General features: G+C 40.4%; 1 protein-coding gene across 5 annotated transcripts in view; it reads right to left on the bottom strand.

Moving 5' to 3' along the window:
* Nucleotides 1–1,071: 1,071 nt before the first annotated feature.
* dlgap2a (discs, large (Drosophila) homolog-associated protein 2a) overlaps nt 1,072–22,281 on the bottom strand; it is a 70,458-nt gene continuing 49,248 nt past the window's right edge. For 2 of the 5 annotated variants that reach the window (XM_037241511.1, XM_037241514.1), the window contains 5 exons: nt 21,440–21,654; nt 17,838–17,906; nt 16,762–16,906; nt 16,480–16,696; nt 11,866–14,963 (listed from right to left, as the gene is read on the bottom strand). In XM_037241511.1, the coding sequence (XP_037097406.1) occupies nt 12,595–14,963; nt 16,480–16,696; nt 16,762–16,906; nt 17,838–17,906; nt 21,440–21,654 (3,015 nt within the window). In that variant the 3' untranslated portion in view covers nt 11,866–12,594. Of the gene's footprint in view, nt 2,000–2,653; nt 2,807–3,713; nt 3,806–3,879; nt 4,320–4,412; nt 4,502–6,582; nt 6,969–11,865; nt 14,964–16,479; nt 16,697–16,761; nt 16,907–17,837; nt 17,907–21,439; nt 21,655–22,281 lie in introns of those variants that run through there. The other 3 variants (XM_037241515.1, XM_037241516.1, XM_037241513.1) reach the window with 3 other exon arrangements.

Below are 22,281 nucleotides of genomic sequence, written 5' to 3'. Positions count from 1 at the left end.
GTCAGTATTAATTTACGGTAGGCCGCTTTTCAGGTTTTTTGGGGCGTAAATTTAAACTGCATTATACATTGTGCCGATGTATGAAGTGTCTGGTGAATGTATGTGAGTTATATTCCAAAAAAGACCTTATCTTGGTTTCAAAGAAGTGCTGATGCAAGACATGTGCATTGCGTGCGTGCGTGCGTGAGACGAACGATATGCCACCGGAGGGTAGCGGTGGTGAAATAAAGTCAACACAGCCTCTGACCTGTCATCTTCTCTTTGTCTCTGTCAGCACAGCAGTACTAAAATACACCAAAAACTAAAAAATGTGTTCTCTTGCTCTTTTCTTACGTGTTATCATAAAATATATCACATCATCAAAATTTGGAGTTACGTGAATGAGAAGAAAAGTTAGACTGGTCATACAATAAATGTAAGTAATACCGCAAAATGAGATGTAAAAATCTTTCAAAATTCTGCCAAAACAAAGATAAAAATGCTCAGTTTGTGTGAAATTGTCACAGCGGTATTAATAATTATTATTTAGGACTCATAGTGTGATACATTATACTATTTTTATTATTACAAATAATTTTTATTATTACAAAAAATAAAATATATTATTTTTATTGTGTTATTTAGCTAAATGATGGGGCAAAAATAATATCTCTCATTCACACTGTATTTCTCTTGAAACAAGAATAAACACATTGATAAACCAATTGTCTCTTTGACACCGAACCTTATCTTTGTAAAGGCAGAATTTTAATCTTAATGTTCCATTTTATTGAATTGTACTGATTGTGCAAGGTGTCCTTTATAATGTGGGAATCGCTTTTACACTTGATCATTTTGCTCTTACATGAGGGTTCTGTTATGGTTATCTTATGACTTGGTAAGACTTTAACAAAAACTAAAATAATATAAACCACCAGGAATTTTCTGTAACATAATCTGCCGAAGGATACAATTTGCCTACGCATTAGCACTGTGAATTATGGTGAAATAAAATTAGATGAGGTGTGAACTATGGACATGGTGGGAAAAACAGTTTAAAATTCATATTGAGGGGAAGAAAAAAAACTATTGTTACCTTCAGTTATGTACATTTCCCTTCTGAAACGTGGAATTTGTAATAAGTGCATTAGTGCAATCAACGTATTTTCATCTAAGGACACAAACAATTTTTCCTACTGCAATGATGTCAATATTCGATAGTTTGTAACAGCAGATGTTCAGAAGAGGTGTTTATAATGTGCATGATGAGGTCATTTTTCTAACAATTAATCCCATGAAAAATGACCATTCGATTTAGTTAAAAAAGAAGAAGAAAAAAAGAGCTGCATTTCCAACACGGCCGGGGCTCATTGACTGAGGTATTTGAAGCATTGGCACTTTTAACAATTCACATTAGGTTTGGGAAATAAAAGTCAATTAATGAAAAATTTAAAGAGTTGTAGATTTCCTTAATCTATTGAAAATACTCTTTGTAGCTCAAAGGCTTGGTTGCCAATCGGCTTCCCAAAGCTACACTTTTAAAATGGCACTTTGCAAATGTTGGAAAAAGACGGAACGAAAAGCGATGCGGTATGCGAGTGTGGTAATCTAGTGAGAAAACTAGTCAATCCGTGCCCAACATAGAGCTCTACTAACTTGGGGACGTGAGGCACATCCTACAGGCCGATGGCGTTGGCGAGGGTCACTGAGGATGGCTTTAAAGATGGCCCTAATAAATAAAGGAGAGAAGAAAAGTCTAGAAAAAAAAAAGGCGAGCTGAGCAGGGAGACAAGTTTCCCTTGAACCTAACTTCTCAAAGTCGAGTCTGAGCCTCGGGAATATAGATCTCGATGCTGTCCGCTCGCTCCGAGGAAGAGTTCTGGCGGAAGGAAGCCGCCCGCTTGGCTGCCATCAGCCGTCGACGCGCCTCCTGCCGGTGCCTGTCGGGGAGGTCCAAGGACCTTTCCCTTGTTATCAGACTCTTCTGTCGAATTGTCTTCTTTGGTACTGGAGCTAGAGGCTTTGGAAAACAATGGCAAACTAATTAGGTGTAGCTGAATAATTTATAAAGAGAAACAAATTAATCAGAACACGATAAACAATCATCACAGGATAAAAGAACATTACTCATTGTTATTTACTACTAATTCCACCTTGCCAAAGTGGCAGCTGAAAAGCTGATCATATTTATGACAACTCACTAATTCATCGCATCTTTTATTACGGAGCACTTTGCATCCATAATGTGTTTTGTCCTTTTGGGGCATTGGTTCTCAACTGTTAGCACACTGGGACTAAATAGTTTTATGAGTAGCAACCCACATTGATAGATTTTAAGAACAATAAATGAAACATTTTGTTCAAAAATAGAAAATAGCATTAATGCATGTATTTAATAGGGCTGTACAATATATCGAAAAAATATCGACATCACGATTTTGGACCATGGAACATGCATATCGCAAAGACATGCAATAAGTTTCTTATGGAATTGTTTTGAGGATCTATCTTTTAATATTGATTGATGCAGGATTATAATAATAAAAAAATCTCATATCTCTGCAAATTACCAAGACGACATTTTTCCATGTGCATAATAGGGCATGTATATAATATATATATTATTTTTACATTCATTTCAGCAGCAGAAAAAAATCTGTTTTATTACATTTACCTTCTTGTCTGGACTATCTACTGGCCTCCAGTTGTTGCTCTTGATCTGCTGCAGTTGGTCAAACTTCAAAGTGACGTCATCAACGGAGAGCTGCAGCAGGTCCCAGAACCCAGCCAGGTCCTGTGAGGTAGGCCGCGGCATGGCACTGGGGTCCTCCACGATGTAGTGAGGACAAGGGAGATATGTGTTAGTTCTTATCTTGTCTTGTTCTTGTAATATTTTTTTTGTCTTTTGTCCTTATTTGAGTAGTACGTAACTTGATGTTCAGTAATTCCCACTGAATGGTTAGTTTCAGCTGCCTGCATATAATTAGCTGATTCATAACAATAGCCCCATCTTGCCCATGTGCAACTGGCAGAGATATTTACTCAGATCCATAAAAGGCTTTGTACAATTTTCGTTTTCTCTCACAGCACGATCATCCAAACTACAAAACATTCATCTTCTCTCATGTAGTTTCCCCGCATCGCTTTCCGGCCAAAACTAAATGCCCCAAATAGATATCGATTCTCATTTTTGTTGCTTTCCAGAATCAATGACTTTCAGTGGGGTTGATTGAGTCTGTTCGCGTGTCAATGTGCATTGCAGTTTTGTAACGAAAGGTTGCAAAGAAAATGTGTGTGGCTGAAGTTACTGAATAACTTGGATAAGTGTCTCTATATCTAAGATGTGTTTTTGTTGACGCTAAACTAATCCATACTTTTAATATTCAATATTATTGCTTTCTGCATCTGACATTATTCAAAAGAATTTTATTTGAAATTATACTAAACTGTTTTGGGATCATCGATTGTGGTGTTAAATACTTTTTGATTTTCATGCTTTTCACGATAAGGCCCAGTTACTCGAATGAAATATTTTGAATGAATGATGAATGAATGAAATATTTTCAATTTAGCTGAAAGTTGTAACTAGCAGAGCAATGACAAAGGAGGAGGACATCGACTACCTCAGCCATCTTGTGTTGGATGCTCAAAACAAAAAGGGTTCTTGCTTACATCTGCTATTACAATCTGTGGAGTTGTGACAAAAAATCTTTTCCGAAAGCACCCACACTTACCAGATTTTGCTGACAGAGCCAATAAAACTGCTGGAATTTCTGCGACATGAGCAGCTGAGCGCTCCCCACGGCACTTCGGATTTTTCCCAAAACTGTAACACAAAATACATGACATTGTATTTAAAGCTGGCATCTTTTATTTTGTACAATTTTTTGTGTCACTCACTCTCTTCTGACAGATCATTTTCTTCAGCTTCTGCCTCCATCTCTTTACACCAGCCCTCTATCCTCTTGGTCTCAGTATGAAGCAGCTGCATGAACCAGCTCCCGTCTCTCCTCAGAGAAGGGGAGCTACGCCCCGACTCACCAGATGTGACTGTATTCTCTTGTGGCGAGGGGGGCTCCAGCTGCCACGTGGGCTCACTTGTGGTCTCTCTGGGACTGGGGGGCTCAGCTGGGGTCCTGTAGTCCTCACGGTAACTGAAGAGCCCCTGAGTGCGTACGGTTCGCACGGCTCCATACTGGGTGGGCGTGCTGGGCTCTGAGTGACGCTGGAAGCCCCCGCCGAACTGCAAGCCTTTGTCTTCCATGGTGGGGAAGACCTCCAACTCCATGTCGGCTTGCACTGCTGTTGTCACGCTGTTGGAGCGCTTGAACCGGCCTTGTCTTAAGGCCAAGGAGGTAAAATTGCATTGAGAAAAGCCAAGAGGCAATTAATAAAAGTTGTTGACAGCAAAGACTCAAAAGCAGGATTTTTACCCTTTCTTGTCATCCTCCACCTGGATCCCAACTGAATGGTATTCCCTGGAGCCTTTGCTTTCGGATTCCGAGTCTGTTGCAGCCTCCACCTAATGCACAGAGCCAATACGAGGCAAGATTGCTGTCATTATGTGAGCCACATGTGCCTTTATTGAACTGGGACTGAGCTTAACTGTCAAAGCTAGTCCGTAAACAGCTCATGATTTATCGAGGTTTATAAGACATCACGGTTTCTTTCTTTGGGTCCTGTTTGCTTTCTTAAATGGTTATTGCCATATATGAGTTCATCTAAAAACATTGAAGCAACATCAAAACTTAACTTAATTACACAAATGCCTACCGTATTTTCCGGACTATAAGGTGCGCCTAAAAACCTAAAATTTTCTCAAAAGCCGACAGTGCGCCTTATAGTACAGTGCGCCTTATATATGGACCAAATTCCTAAATTTAAACTGGCCGAAGCATTGTGTCATGAAATCAATCATAAGTGGCCCGCTGAAGACTATGAATCATGAATCAATGATTATAAAGTAATTTGTTGCATCTGAAGTTGAAATAAAAAAGATAAAATGGAGAATGATTTGATTTGTATTAAAAATTTGACATGATGCATTAATGGTGCGCCTTATAGTCCGGTGCGCCTTATATAAGGACAAAGTTTTAAAATGGGCCATTCATTGAAGGTGCGCCTTATAGTCCGGTCCGGTGCGCCTTATAGTCCGGAAAATACGGTAATTTCCCATTTTTAAATGTCACTTTGGAGATACCACTGATTTTCTCCAATCCTCTACCTGTATTGCTGTTTTCATTGAAAATGTATAAATCCCCCGGAGTCATGAGGCAGCAAAATATCACAAAACAAATCTCAGCCATTCATTTGCTCAAATAAATGAATCAAGACAAGCAGTCTGTTCAGATCAAATGGTAAAATTTGAGTCAATATTGAATTTACATTCATGAGAGGGACAGAACTACTTCCAATGTTGCAGAATGAGTGAAGGGACAACTGTCAGCCAGTCAATGACGGAGAGCTAGATAGAAAGCTAAATAGATACATATGAATAAATATTCTTGTATCTGTAGTATTCTCTAGAGTTCCATGATTGACAATGTTCCCATCTCTTTCCAGTCGGTCTCATTTTTGTGTTTACTCATTTCCTCCTGATCTAATTTTGTTGTTTTCTTTGTCGAGTGATCATAATTTCCTGTATGCTCAATGTCGCAATAACTCGGTCTGTCTGCACTCCCGGGTGCCCACTGAACATTTTGTGTCTGGAGAAGAAAGGCCTAACAAATTAAAGGTTTGGTGGCACACCAAATGTGGATATTGAGACATATGGTCACTGCTTGAAGGCAATGTTCCATTTTGTCCCTTTGCTCATTTGAAACCTTTTTTTTCTGTAGGTTTCCTCACAGAGCAATAACAGAGCAGCACATACAAGAACTGGATGACATTTATACATCTTCGGCTCAGTTCACTTTTATCACTAAAGGGGTAAACTGCTGATGTGGAACATGACACAAATAAAACGTGTTTTGGTATTTTGGCAGAAAGTCTGAAAGTTGAGTCACATGTTGGAAGCAAAACAAAAGGATGAGCAATGAGGGAAAAAAATTGGTTGTAAAAACAAATAGAAAATGTCTTACGAATCACGTGGCGTTTTATTAAGATGCACGAAAGACTTTTGAATTTATTGTTGGTCCTGGACAATACGAAATGCTTAACCAATACTAAGTAGAAAGTCATGCTAGAGGTGAATAAAGATGACAAAAGCATTTTCAATCACTTAATCTTGAGGGCTAAAGTGAATTAATGAGGGTTACAAATCCAAAATCTCCCAACGTACACCGCAAAAAACACATAAAAAATAGACAAACGGGCAATCGTTAAATAAACTGCATTTTTAGCCTTTGCTCATTCATCACAAGGTAGGCTTTGGCGTGTTTTTCCTAATGAACTGATTAAATGCAAACATAAATGAAGATGGAGTGAATGAAGCCTAGAGGGAACCATTCACTAGAACAAGCCATAGCATGAGTTGAATCCTAATTGATGGATTGTGGGATGATGACTCACAGGGCCTATTTTTAGCAGCTGAATTGACTACTATGTTTCTCTCTCGTGGTTGTATATTATTAAGCAAGAGATGCGGCTTCCGTCAAGACTGACCTGGATCCCTATGGAGGACCGAGGTGTCTTCAGGTACTCCTCAGCCTTAGACACCAGGATGGCCTTGTCGCAGGTGAGTACCGAGCTGTGGCTGTCTGTGGACGGGTGTCTCTTTCCAGCCATGACCCCAGCTGCCTCCATGGCTATTGTTACAGCCTTGGTGCTATCCAGGCTGTCTACTGAGTTATAGAGGGCTCTGCCAGGGCTCAGGCCCAGGGTCAGGCCATCGGAGCCCCACATCCCGCCGTGGAGGTGCCTCCCTTCGTGGTAGGCGTCCTGGGTGGACTCTGTGCTGCTTTGGGCTGTGATGGAGATGAGGGGTTTGGAGGTGGTGCGGGGCGGGACGGGTGGAGGGGGCTTTTTGTAGCTTGGCGTGTAGCTGATGGCTGCAATAGAAGACAAATATAGTGCACAGAATGTACATTAAGCGATACATAAAATTACAGTTGCGCTTGGTGAAGGGCAGTGATTCCCAACTGCTGTGCTGTAAGCAATTATTGTGCCACGGGATATCATCCAAATCCTTGAATTGGACTATAAATTATCCATTTATTGTACTATGAATAATCTTTGTTTATCTATCTATATGAGCCATGTTTAGTGGCAAGCAGAACAATTTAATGTTCTTTCACCAGATGACAGAAAGTACAATTACCCTGTCTACTGACATGCGTACTCATCAGAATAAATAATAGCTTTGACAGATTTCATTTTGAGCAAATACTTTTTTCAGAAAACTGAAATAAGATCATTATTTATATGGTGTGGTATGAGATTTTTTTGAAATGTAAAATAAGTGCCCTAGCTATATAAAGGTTGGAGAACCGAGGGCATAGAACGCATTTTTCTGATTTGTTTTCTTTTTTTAATTAACAAAATTCTCTTAAATGCATTAGCGTGCCTGTTTTTTGTTTTTTTTCAAGTTACAGTATGATTATTCTATAAGTTGTCACCGATGCAGCAGCCATGTTGACACAAGTGTGCGTGAACACTTGTTACTGATGTCATTAATTAAGCATGCCGGAGAAGCTTCATCTTGAGTTTCACAGGAAAAATGTGTTGGAGTAACATTGACTTACTAATATTAGTCATTTGAACGTGCAAAGCAAACAACATAGGACAACAAATAGTGCAACGATAAACAAAATGCAGAGACAAACAAAACAAAAAAAAACCAATTTAACCTAAAAACAACAAAAACAATGGTAAATCTCATTGTGCTTATTATCGAATTACCAAAAGCAAGTCCAGTGAATGCCACCAAGTTGTGATTCACTATTTGTGAACTTCTCAAATAGTGAGGTTTATTTTGGGGTGGGTGCCTAACTAAATTTGTTATCCTGAAAAACTCACCTTCAAAGTATGTCAAATGAGTAACAGGAATGGTTGAACCAAAAATATCTTCTGAATCCAAACTATGAATTTTCTCTTCAGATGTCTACAAAGGCTACTGCAAGTTGCTTCAACGTGACAACTTGCCTGCTCACAACGCCCTGAGCATTCGACAATTCTTGGGTGAGAAGAACATTCCCGTGGGTGCTAAAGCAATCTCCCCATACACCTAACCTGGCTTAGTGTGACCAGGCTTGACGGTGACCCGGCCTGATGGAGGACTCCAGTTGAGGTCCTACAGGCAATGTCCTTGTAGGGTTGAGAAAGCAGTGTGGTAAACTTCTCAAGAGGGTGCAGAAGAAAGTATCTCTAAGTCAAATGTGCTAAAATTGCTAAAAAGGATAGTAATTGGTATTTTTAAAGTGTTGTTACAAAGAACCTGACAAAAACCCCATCAAGTGTAATCAAGTACAAAACTAATCCTTATAATGCACATGTTCTATTGTTGAGATGGAATATGAAAGCTAGCAGAAGCCTCTGAGCAGGAGATACAAGAGGAAGAGCTCCTGGCCACACAATTGGTGAAGCTTCAGGTTGCCTTTGGCAAAACTGCAAAGAGCTCTTTTGATCATCACAACTTACATAAAAAAGGGCAATTAATGAAGCGCTTGTGGGATCTCCTTTGGGTTATAATGAGAAGCACCCTCCACACCAGGCCCTCCCAAAGGTTGGCGCCAAATTAACAGCATTTTGTCCAATTAAATTATAGCCTGAGCGACACAATTACCGAGAGAGACCGCTATCAAAAATGAAAGGAGAAAGATTTGCCAGTAAAAGCAAGCTCATCAAATGTCTCAATTCATTCTGACCTCCTTCTCACCCTTAAATTTGGTTGTGTTTATTAATAGCCAAAGAAGTCACATCCGTGAAGATTGTTCCGCTTCAGAGAATCGATGAGTCACGCAGCTGTCCATTCACAAAATGAATTTTCCAATAATGAAGAGATGCATTAGTGGTAAGAAACAGGAAAAGTGCATGTGTACATGTACAGACAAGAAAATTGCGTGTGTGCGTGTGCATCCTATTCAGGGGGCCATGACTCAGTAGGAAAACCAAAAATAGAATCAGTAAATTGTGCTAAGGAGGGGCTGGATGCTACCTTGGTTCATAATCCCGGCTCCTAATTTGACACAACACCATTACGCAGCAGTTATTAAATCCGAAGCGAAGTCAACCAGACTCAGACATCGGTTACATGACACAGTTAAAAATAAAAAGCGGCAAAAATCATTATGGTTCTTCAGATAGTTCTTACTCCACAACAACAGCCTTTAAGTGGCAGACTGTCAAGGCCAGCAAACTCTTATCTGCTGGCCTAGACAATATCAGAAGCACTAAATCTTCATTTGATGTACTATATTCTATATTGTAATGCTTTTTCCATGAAATTGCATTAATTTAATATCAAATGGGGCTTGCATACATATAAGCAATGGAGCACCATTTCTTTGGCTGGCCGAGTGACCTTGAAGAAATATCATGAACAGTTAGTAAAAGCCACGCCGATAATAGACAACAAGTGACGGTGATTATTTTTCTCACTCGCTCCTGCAAGTGCAAACAACTAGCACGGTATTAGCGAGGCTGACAAACACAACCCCTCCATCTTTGTTAGTGCCGTTCTATCAGGACTGGCTAACATGGTGGTAAGGTAGAGAGTAGTTGAGTGACACACCATTAACAGTCTTTTTTTTCCCCCCTAGCTGGATTTATCATTGTAAAGGCAATGCAGCACTTAGTTTTGCAAGCAGGCTATTAAGGGTATGTAAATGATAGGGAAAGCTGGAAGGACTGTAAACAAGACATTACTGGCATTGCCACTTTGTATTGCTGCTAAGAAAAATACCAAAAAGCTCAATACACAAAGAATATGTGAGAGAGAGAGAAAGAGAGATGGGAGAAGTCAGATTATAACGACCAAATTGCATCAATACAAGAAGACTGTGACATCATTATTATTATTATTTTAACTCCACTATATTAAGGGTTGTTTGCAGATGATAGCAAATGCGTAAGCACAGACCATATTACTGACATATCAAGAATGTGGATGATGCTTTTTTTTTTTTTTTTTCTAAACCAGGGGGATGCTGGGGGTGGGGTGTCCAGTCAATACGGCTGCAGTTAGAGGAAAGGCAGAATTGGATGCTTGGATAGCAAGGGAGTAGGGTGGGGATTCAGAGACGCGGGCAAACTAGAAATGATAAGCAAATGAAGATTACTCTAATACACATGTGTCAAACTCAAGGCCCGGGGGCCAGATACGGCTCGCCACATCATTTTATGTGGCCCGCGAAGACAAATTGTGCATCAAATTCGTGTGCCATTACTAGAATTGCAAATTGTCTTCACTTTTCATAATTTTTTTTTTTTTAAATATTTGACCAGTTTTTACTCGTCTGATTTAAAAACGAATTATTTGTCAGTTTGTTTTGTAGCTTTTACTGTATATAATATGAGGTGCTCATACATTTATTTGGGTTGACAGTCATAATGGCCCTCCGAAAGAAGCTATGACGACAATGCGGCCCGTGAAAAAAAGGAGTTTGACACCCCTGCTCTAATACATGAGCATTTGGGTTGCATTTTAAATATATTTATTTTGGTTTACTGCACAGCTGTTCACCACAAGATGGAAGGTTGGTAAAAATCATCTGGGAATTGTGGTCCTTTTACCGTGTGTCGCCTTCAAGCGATATGATCGAGTGGCAGCCAATGAACAAGCGCCACCAGATGACACACGTTTGATGTATTTGTTATGTCTGGCCTGAATTTGTCACTTAACTCAGCCTGAACTATGCTGGGTAACAAATGCTCTCCTTTTTAGTTCGTGTATGAAAAAAAAGTTTTACGTTTTCAGCTAAATAAGCCACAAGCACTTTTCATCTACTTTTTCTTTCTATCTATTCTTCACCCATCCAAATTGATTATGAGTGACAGGTAACTGGAAGTTGGGGTGTGGGAATTTGGATTTAGTAGTGTGTTCTCAATGAAGAGGAGCACTGAGAACCAAACCCAACCAAACCAAACCTAAACCAAACCAAACCAAACCAAAACAAAACCATCTCTCAAGTATCTGTTCAGACAAAAAACGAGCAGCCATTTTCTTTAAATAATTGTGGGCATTTAGTTGACAGCAGATATTTTACAGTCTCTCATCAGAATTTTGGCTTCAGCAAAACTGACAATGACTTTCATTACAAGTTCTGTTATTTGACACAGCTCTATTCCATTTTGTTTGATTAAAAAAAAGTAGTACAATGTAGGAGCACATGTTATAGTACATTCTGTTGGCATAGATGTTTTGAAAATGAAAAGTTGAATGTGGATGAGATGTGGAGGGAAGAAAGATGGCGCTGAAACGACAAAACGAATACAACAATACAGCTAATTAACTTCCCATGGCCTTAAAATCTTTCTGCCGAAGCCAATTTAGCAAACTTTCATGGTGCACCGAAAAAAATTCTTTTTTCCGGAAGCACACTGATGCTCAGCTCAAAGGTTCCTTTTGTTCCAGTGTGCTTTATTAGAGCACAGACTTCAGTGGGCATGTGGAGCCAACTAATTGGAGACATAGGAGAGATATAGTTTGTGATTGATTGGGCTTTCAACTATTGCCTCCTCTTAATAGAATTGTGCCGTCATTGGCTATGCAAGAGCTTTCTTTCAATTGCCCTCATTCAAAGGCAGAAATTACAAACAGGCTCAAATGCAGATTGCGGCGCATGGAACAGTTTGAATTACTGATCACCAAATGCCTATATCATAATGTCCAGGAATACTCTGGATTATTATGCCATTCTCCTCATTCTGTGGGATTACATTCACAGTCTTTAAATTCCTGAGCCCAATATTATTTTACAGTAAAAATACACTCAACATTTCCTTTAATTTTAATGTTACTAATTTATTGAGTATTTCGTAATAGGTTTACTTCTTTTTTTTACTTTTCTGTGTTTCAGTCATATGTGAATATGATTATTTATTGTGTGTGTATATAGAGCTACAGTAAATTTACAGTATATGCCATTGCAGTTTTACTTTGGGAATATATTTGAGCAACACTGAACTTTCATTAACAGTATTCCAGCATTTTCGATTACCATCAGTTCATATTTCATACGACTCTTCATCCATTAGCTCACATAGTAAACACCCTTGCAATTCATAGTTATATAATAACCATCCCAAAAATATCACTCCACCTTAGAGTGACGATATACACACATTCGTTCGTACAAGCAAAGAAAGGAAGTTGTTACTGCAAAACTGTTCATCTGCAGCATTTTCATAGTCCAAAAGAATTCCTCAAAATAGTTGGCATTACTTGAGTCCTTGATTGGAAGTCAGTTTTTGTTGTAACATTTTCAGTGAATATTCTTGGATTATTATTGTTAAGTAAATATGTCACAGCTGAAGACAGTTCTTAGAATGATAGCTCTCGCTGCTATAAATACAGTTCTTCTTTGTGGAATTTTATGAGGAAGTCCTTGCTTTGAATGCCAATGATCTTATTACATTTGGATCGGCCCATTGCTCCACATCACTGTGGCGGCTATTAACTGTGAATTACGGATATACTTTGGGCTACATTCTGTCTGCTGAGACTGAAGTACGAGCTCACAGAGTGAGGGATACATATGTGATTTCTGCACTGTTGTATTCATATCTCCCACTCCAAAGTTCTACACTTGCACTCCTCTGTACTGATTTTTTCTGTTGGGTCCTTTTCTGCCACCGGTACCAAAGAAAAGCTTCCTCGTACGAAGACCGATCCAGACTATCCGTGGGGTTTTCCTTCACAAGTTCCCCATGCTCTTGCGAAGACGTCGTGGACTCAAGAGACTCTTCTATTTTCTCATACGGCTTCATGCTTTCCTGGATTAACGATATTACTTCAATGTCCTCCGGATCATGTGAAGATGGATCAATATCACATAATGAAGGCTCTGGTGATGGACTTGTGGGTTCAAAATCCATTTCCAATGAGGTATCAGGGGATAGTGAACTTGGGGGTGATATTGTGACAGTGATTTGTGGTAGTTGGGGTTCCTGTGAGACTGACACGCTACCAAGCCGACTAGAATTTGAGCAACACTCGGGAGTTGGTATAAAACAGACATCATCTGTTGACAATGATGAATCCAAGGGGCATATTGTGGCAGAGTCTGCAGTTTCACAGCAATCTGATTGGTCAAAAGGATTGTCCAGGTCCAAAGTAGATGGAGTATCAATACTTAGATCAAATGGCTCTGGTTCAGGGTCCATGAACACTGAATCAAGATCATCTTGGTCTAGAGAAGTCAACATGACCAGGTCAAAGTGAACCAGATCGGCATGATATATTGGAGTGCGATCAAGAGGCTCGGGAAGGGGTGGCCACTCTGAGTCTTCCATGTCTGGTTCAGTGTTGGGTTGAGTTTGTGCAGAACTAGGTGGAAAATCTGAATCCAGGTGCATTTGCTCTGAGAAAGGACTTTCCGGAAGGGACACGATGGGGTCAGGATTTGGATCACTGTCGGTTGGACTCTCTGGAGAATCTATGTCGAAGTACTCGGTTACCACAATGGAAGGACATTGCTCCACGTTACACGATGCAGAAGTATCTTGATCAGTTGTGGGTACATCATGAATTAAAATCTGGCTTTCGTCAATTATGTCGGACGCTGATGCCATACGCAAGTCTATATCTTTTGATTCCGATTCCTTTAGGTCTGTTCCTTTTGACTCTTCTAATTCCGTATTTGTTAGCGACACTGGAGTTGGTTCTGGTTCCTCTCCAGCAGAATGATACGGGAACTCAGAATCTGATGTGATGTCGTTCTCATGATCCTCGGGCGGAGACACGGTAACTACAGGGACTGGATATGGCAGGCGGATATTTTCCCTCTCAATGAAGTCCAATTCTGTGGATTTCGATTCAACTTGATGAGATGGTTTAGTATCCAAGTCATAATCATTTGAAGGGTTGTCACTGCTTTGCTGTGGAGTAATTCCCATGTCTTGGTCAACTGTAACCAAATCTTGTAGCCTCTCACAGGACATTTCTCCGAGCTGCACCATACCATCAGAGGTGAGTGCCTCTTTCGTCACAGGATCACACGAGGCCCCGGCATCCTGGTCAGGTAGTTGTTCCAGTTCTGCTGATAGGCCTACATAAGGCAATTCCAAAGGCCTAGTTTTGTCTGCTTTAGCAGAGAATGGGATAATTGGATCCAATGAAAGTGGTATGGCACTTTCTACATACATTGACTGCGGACGTGCAAGAATACTTGGATCCATGGAGAGCTGCTTTGGTAGTTTTTTTCGTGCCCCTTTCTTCTTCTCCTTCTCTTCTGGGCAATTAACGGCGGCATCTGCAGTGCTTTGCCGCACCAAAGCTTTGCTTCTGGCCTGAGTCCCCACAGAAACTTTAGATACATGTTTTGTTTTCTCCTTAGCTCCTCCGGTGCTTTGATTTGCTCCAGGGTTTCCAAATCCTTCAGCACCCAGTCCTGCATGGGCACCTGTCATTGCCTCTGCCGCACCCACTTCACTCAAATCCACCCCTGCGGGCATTTTACAACTTTGGGGAGACCATGTGTTGTAATGCTTCGTGAATGTATTGAAATTACTGTTGAAAGCACGAAGCTCTTTACAGAGGTCCCTTCTGAGTTCAGCTAACTCTACACGCATGGCAGAGACCTCTTCCTTCCATTGCATGCTGATAGCTGCAGCCAATGTTGCCGATTCTTTAATACTGGCCTGAATGGCTTTTGGTGAAGGCCTTTCTGCTCCAGTAGGTCTTGGAGATCTGAAGAGGATCGGAGAGACGGGTGGTCCAGACAGAGGTTTGGCTGTAGCCACCATGTTATCTTGTTGGTAAGACCTGTCTCTTCTGATGGGGCAGCCTAGATCATCATGTGCCAAAGGGGCTTTATCTGCTGTCACATCCTCATGTGCTCTGGCTTGCTTGGGTAAACAAGAGTCTTCCTGCACATAATTTCTGTCTGCAAGACAAATGTAAATATGTATTTGTAATATGGCCACAGGTGTGAGCAACTGGAGAGAATGTGCTTTTTATTGCCACAGAGCAGTAACATCAAGTCATGCACTAATTGCCATGAGTCAAAACAAGATTACAGCATAAATCTACACTACAAATATTGCTATTTTGACAATTTGCTCATATCTAGCCTAAATATTGCATTCATGTTTGTAATACCATGATACATTACTTAAGTGTTTCCTTAATATTGATTAAGCACTCCCATTTTGACTCATTTGATGCTTTACACTGCCTTCTCAACATTAAAAATTTAGCATGCATTCTTAACATCTTTTCAATGCACAAAGGAGAACCTCTTAACCTTCAGAACAAAGAAAATATTCATCATAGAAGGGATGTTTAAAAAAAATGCATGCTGTTCTGCTATCGGGTAAGATCCAGAAATATGAACTTTGTGCAATGAAAAGAGGCAAAGATGAGCACAGCTTCCAAACCTTCTCCCACCAATCAGGTAGTATAGTATGAACCCTATTGAAAATGTGATGTCCACTCTGACCATTCCAAAATCTAATTGCCTCCTGTCTAAAATAAATTCCATCAATAACCAAGTTTTGTCTATTAAAAAAAGTTTACAGAGAAAGCAGTGTAATCAAGCACCAATAGGGAGGAAGTATTAATAATAAGCACATCTCCAGATGGACACACCTCTAACCCTCCCTATGTTAATCCAAATGTTGCGTGGCGAGGGGGTGGAATCCATTTGGACTTCTTTCCTGGGTGCCTTCTCTTCTTTTTCCCCCTCCCCTAGTCTTCATCTCTGCTTGGACGTATCATTTCCTTGGGAGAAGTCATGAAACCACCAGCAGCTTCCAATTTATAATCACCCCTTTGTATGAGAAATAAATGGAGGTGTCAGCTGAGTAGGTTTAGATTTATTGTAACAAGATTTTATACATAAGGGGTGATTAAACATTGTGATTGTTTCAAAATGTGTACATTCAACTGTTATTGATCTAATTTGCATAATGGTCAGATGATACTGAAGCAACCTCAGGGCAAGGAAATCCCAGAATATATCCTGTGACATTTACAGATTTCCAGAGCATTGTAAATTGGGTTTACACATTCACCATACTTGTGCCCAATTTACAGTAAAAGTCAGAACATTCACCTTGCGGCATAACAGAAAAAGTCAGACATCAAATGAAGTGGAGAAAGCCTGTCGCCTGATTTTTCTCACTTGAGATTTTCAATAGGGTTCATAGCTTTACTCTCTGATGCATCCGATGGACGGGCAGATGACTCAATGCATCCAAAATACAAGAGGATGAACTTGCACAGCTCAAAAAGTTGGAAGTATGAAAGTCTTACATCCATCCAAAACAATGGAAACATTGAATAGATCATGCAAGGATTCAACATCTGACAGTATCACCGTTTTATGCTCGCCATTATCCCAAGTTCATAGCAAAAATAAGCTGTTGTGTCAGATGAAAAGAAGACATATGAGCCTTTACCTGTGGTAGATCTGATGGTGGATGTGACAGTGGAGGCCATGGGAGGGATGCACTCATCATCTTGAGAGTAGCCGGCTTGAATGGCTCGCAGGTAGCTGTGGCTCCGTGTTCGAAAACATCCGGGTAAATCCAATGCATCCATGGCCTGTGATTCCACCTCGCTGAACACAGACTCACAGACTGATTCAAATTGGCCATTTATTTCAGTTTCGCTGACCTGTGAAGAGTAAAAGCCATCAGAAAGGACAAAAACACATAAGGAAGAGAAATTTGAAGGCGAACCTGGCTCACGCAGCTGGCCTGGCTGAGAGTGCTGACTGCCCGCATGTAGCTCTGGTTCCTGGAGCGAAACTTGGGGGAGTTGTAGTGTGCAGCGGGGTCCAGGGCAATGCTTGGGTGCATGGCTGTTTGCAAGTGGTAGCTCTGACTAAAGATAGAGAAAAATAGGCCACTCAGGATTTTAAAATTGAACAGCAACTTTAGTGGCTGGCGGCGACGGGGGATACTAACAAGCGCAAAGCACCGGGTTTCCCCCATAGCAACCTGAACTTGAGAAGAAAGCTGTCAATGAGCTTTCTTCCTCAAAAAACAATACACCTTTTGTGTAGCAGTGTCCTAAAGAAGGTGATTGGATTTATGTTGTGCTGACACATCAAATCAATGTGTGCAAATGAGGGGAGCTAGTTAGTGAGCAAGCACTTCAGGGACAACCCCGTTATCCACCACATCAATTAAATATGCCAACCAAGCAGAGAAGCAGAGTTCTGTTCTGGACTATGTGCCAGGGAAGGAATATTCCAAATTAATGTAAGAAAAAGAAGGTCGGTATATAACCCTAAGTGACTTCAGGAAAACAAAACGGGATTTCCCACTGCCAGAGCTCTTTCTGGCATCCGGCATGGATGAGTTAGAACCCTTCCATGGAGATAAGTGCTTGACAATAAATGAAAAAAAAAAAAGGCTGTGATACATCATGTCAGGCTGGAGAATTCCTCTACTCTATGTTGGCAAAGCCATTGAAAATAAAGGCATCAAGATATTAATGAGGCAAAAGCTATTGAAGGAAATGTTCAAAATGCCTGATCATTTATGGATCAATTATTTTTTGTGTGTGCCCCAATTCCATTTCCAAACAAAGAGAAAACTTAATGGACCGTGTTTGAATTCAGAGTTTTTTTTTTCTCCCATCTGTTTTTTAATCACTGCATGAGAAAGACGCCAAGTGATCTCTTATTGACCTTTCATTGACGTAAATAGCGAATTGTCAGCAAAGGCAGCGAGTCAGCCACCTCTGACATCTGACCACTGCAACGCGGCAGCAATGAAGAGCTAACTGGAGACACTGATCGCGTATTCACCTTAAGTCTGCAGCAAAATTGGTGATGTAGTTACGCATGTCACTGTTGATTTTATCCAGGCGATAAGAGCTGTGGGCAGAGAGGAAAACACAGTTACAGGGTCCTCACAAGTGGGAGTTGGATGGAGGTGACTCCACTGGGCATTAGCCTGCTGGAAGTGGTTCTGTACAGAAATTGGGGTGAGCTCAATGTTTGCTTGCGAGTTTTCACCAAAGTGCTGCAAACATTAGGGTGACAGAACATGACCAGCATGGATTCTGTGTGATGAATAAAAAAAGGGACAATGTTGCAGTAACATTAAATTGCCATCCAATCTAAAGGATGATGAACATACTGTAAGTGGGAAACACCCAAAAAAATGTCCACGAGATGACAACACAGCTCACCACAAATATCTCTAGCGACAATCGTGAGTCTCCTCCCCCAAAACAGAAGTGTGGACTGTGAAAATAACATCAACAACCAGATGGTTGATGATTAATACGTAGAAGAAAGTGTAGTCGCAGAGGAAGAAACAGAACAAGTAACTTATCTAGCTTATTGTTGACTACATTGCAAACTCTTTGCCTAACCACAGGCGGTGCTAGAGGGGGAACCTCGAGGGCACTGCCCCCTGACCCCAGAAATCTGCTCTGATCAAAAGGAAGGAAAACGTCTGAATGGGGATGGAAGGTGTCCATAATCGTTGATTAAAACAATGATCTAATGTTCCCTCCTGGCTGTTCTATCTGAGCAGGCCTGTTCTTTACGAGTGAAACAAACAAAGAGGCGATCCAGTCAATCACCAGGGCCTCAAAAAGAACTTGAAAGCGAAAATGATGGAAGGTGACACAACCTGACAGCTTGTTCTTGACTCACACACATGCTTTGCGTCAGCTGTCAAATTTGAGTGTGACCTCTCTGAATGCCTCCATAGAGCATCAAATTGTCACAAGTGCAGGGGAAATCCAACTCAGACCATTTGTCTCGACTGCGATCTAATTCCCTCCCAACTAGTGAACCATGAGAAATAGCTCTCATGCTCTTGCCCGGTGCACGGGCAGTGTTTGTTGAGAATCATTATGTGTCTAGCTTTCTAGATTCAAAACGCATTTGCCTGTAGGAATGTAACGAGAATATTGTCATCTACAGTGTCTGTTGTGCTGGTTCCACTCTCAATGAAGTCATAAACACATCATTTGTAGACATTATTCCACGATGACTTTGAGTACGCATTGTATGAGGTAATTTCTTTTTTGTTTGATTCCACGGTGTATTTTACTGAATATCAGTAATTACAGTGCAAATCCAAATTATTGTCATGTTTTTTAAACAGGTTAGACACATTGGACAATGATGGTTACTTAAAGTTACTCATATCTTGTCTTTTCACGTTACTAAGATCAGATTCTGCGGGTAAAATTGCAATAATAAGGTGACTTGACTTGACCTATTTAAGGACTTGACTTGGACTTGACCTATTTAAGGACTTGACTTGACTTGCCCAAGAAAAAAATGACTTGGGACTTACTTGAGACTTGAAGGTTAAGACTCGAGACTCATTTGAGACTTGCACATGAGTGACTTGGTCCCATCTCTGCACAATTGTATTCTGAATTGCTAATGCACAAAGCCGATACGGAGATGGCTTTGCTTATGCGCACTACTCCACTCAACTAGTTCGAAAGAAGTGAATGTATGTTTCCCGTGACCATGAAGAGGATGAGTGGTATTGAAAATGAATGGATGGATTGCTTATGCCACAATACAACTATATCAAGCAGGCCTTCCTAAGTACCTTCTTAATATTTAAAGAATTGTTATGGCTTATACCTTCACAAATCCTAACAAAATTTCCTTCACATCTTTCCTGGAAATCGATCGACGACGATTACAGTGCTATCTATTACTGAGAACGTACGTGTCCCTTTCAACAACTTGACATATACGAGGCTGCTGTGCTGAGGCATGTTTCCGCAGCTTCCAAAACTGGCCCAGACTATCCATTTTGAATGGCTGTAAACGCTATGATGAATGATTCCAAATGATTCAACAGCAGGGAGTGCGATCAGCTGCAGTTATTGCACTCCAAGGCCTCTCTGAATAATGACTGGCTCAGTGCATAGACACAGACTGTGCTGGGCTGTGCTGAAAAGAAGCTATTGACCAGCATGGATCGGGCTGTGAGGCCCGACTCGGAATCCACTGATTGCAGCTGCAGTACTATTGAGTCGAGAGGAGCAGCTTTGTTATTGAATTCATTTCAAACACCAGGAGTGGCCCCAAGGGTGTCATTACCGAGGAGTTCTTGAAGAACGCCTGTCATTTCGGGGGATTCGGTATTAATATGCTCGCTCTGTGAACTCTCTGAAATCTGTGCAGCTCTGATGATAAAGTTAAAAGTAAGATGTAAAATGGTCTGGTAATACTGTATTAGTTTTTTTTTTTGCTTCCACTCACCATGATGGCATCACAGGATGGATAAACCACCCAGTCAATGCCGGAAAAAAGCTCATTTGAATAAAACATTTTCAGTGGCACAATAAAGCTTTCATAAGTGTCTTGGGCTCACTTGCTGAACATTTATTATTACTTTTTTTTTTTATGATTCAGGTACAACAGCTGGAAAAGCTCTGTCACCTTGGGTTTTATAGTGGTAGCAGGGACATGTAGACATTTTTTGCTTAGAATACCCAAAAGACTAGTTGGCTGTGTTAGGGAAGAGAAGGTCAGCAATAAAGTGCGGTGTTTAAGCAAACAAGACCCAGAGGGACAGTGCTAGTATCTTATAATCAATAGTTAATTTGCTGTAAAAATTTAAACTTTACAGTGATAGAGAATTGCAAATACAGTGTACCTTCGCATAATTGCGGTTAAAATTACCGTATTTTCCGGACTATAAGGCGCACCGGACTATAAGGCGCACCTTCAATGAATGGCCCGTTTTAAAACTTTGTCCTTATATAAGGCGCACCGGATTATAAAGCGCACCATTAATGCATCATGTCAGATTTTTAATCCAAATCAAATCATTCTCCATTTTATCTTTTTTATTTCAACTTCAGACGCAACAAATTACTTTATAATCATTGATTCATGATTCATAGTCTTCAGCGGGCCACTTATGATTGATTTCATGACACAATGCTTCGGCCAGTTTAAATTGAGGAATTTGGTCCATATATAAGGCACCGTACTATAAGACGCACTGTCGGCTTTTGAGAAAGTTTTAGGTTTTTAGGTGCGCCTTATAGTCCGGAAGATACGGTAGTCACATTTTTGAGGGCCTAATCCTGCGTTTTGTATGCACATAAAATCTGAAAAGTTAGATACAGTATTTTAAGATTGCCATCCACGATTACCTAAAAAAATGCTCTGTAGCGCCTCCTACTGAGGTTTAACGAAGTTCTTCCAATACATTTTAACTTGGGCTATGAAAACTGGGGTAATAACCTGAAACATACCAAAAAAGCTGGTGGCCGTATCCTAATGATATCCAACAGAAAAAAAAAAGATTGGATGTCAAAATGAGGAGGCCAAATAACTGAAGCAAAGTGAAGATATTAGTGACATCATGCAAGCAGAGGTAGAGGCAAACTCTACAGGAGTTGCATGTGATGTACCTCTGAGAGTCCAACAGCTCTCTGGGTCTGATGATGGCCTTTATGAGGGCATCTGGTCGCACTGATTTCTGGGGTGATGTCTTGGGGCTTGAATCCGACTCGCCGCTCTCTTCATCCCCCATGGCTTTGACGTAGCTGCTGCTGCGCATGCGACGACAAGGAATCTCGTCGTCCTTTTCGCCTCCGGGATATCCTCCCCACTCATCCTGTGGAACCTGGAGATAAGGACCAACAACATTTTTAGCGTTTAATGATGGCCCTAATATGAGCAAAGCCCCCTGGTCAAGTAAAGTTGATCTAAAAAGTCTGCACACCCATTTTCAAATGTCAGGTTGAGTGAAATTAAATTAAAATTGAAATGAAAAAAAACAGACAAAGATATTTTTTCAACATATTTTCCATCATTATTGTGACCTATAAACTGTATAGCTCAAATCAATTATTTTCTACCCTTATTTTTTTAAGAGAGGAATTAAAAACAACTTAGATAATATGGTTCACACACTCACTTATAACTGGGAATGTACAGTCGCTGTGTTCAGAATATCTCATAAATCCACAAGGTAAATTGCTCATGAACACAATTTTAATTTTTGTATGTTTTGAAAGCAGTTCTTTGAAAAATTTACTTCTGCTTGTTTGTTAATGAATATGTTATATGATTAAATCACACTTTTTGTCCACCCCCATCTTTTATTTCCTTTCTTTGATTCATTGTTTATTCCTTAATTTAATTTCTTTAAGGGAAAAATAGTAATGGTGTCCGTTGGGTCACCATTTGTTCAATTCTAACGCTGATTGACTATCTCAGCAAATCACTCATGCCCCCTCACAAAGATTGG

Source organism: Syngnathus acus, chromosome 22 (genome assembly GCF_901709675.1).
Source record: "Syngnathus acus chromosome 22, fSynAcu1.2, whole genome shotgun sequence".
Lineage (NCBI taxonomy): Eukaryota > Metazoa > Chordata > Actinopteri > Syngnathiformes > Syngnathidae > Syngnathus > Syngnathus acus.
Note: the sequence above shows the minus strand (reverse complement) of the source record. Positions and strands in the feature narration are given on the sequence as shown.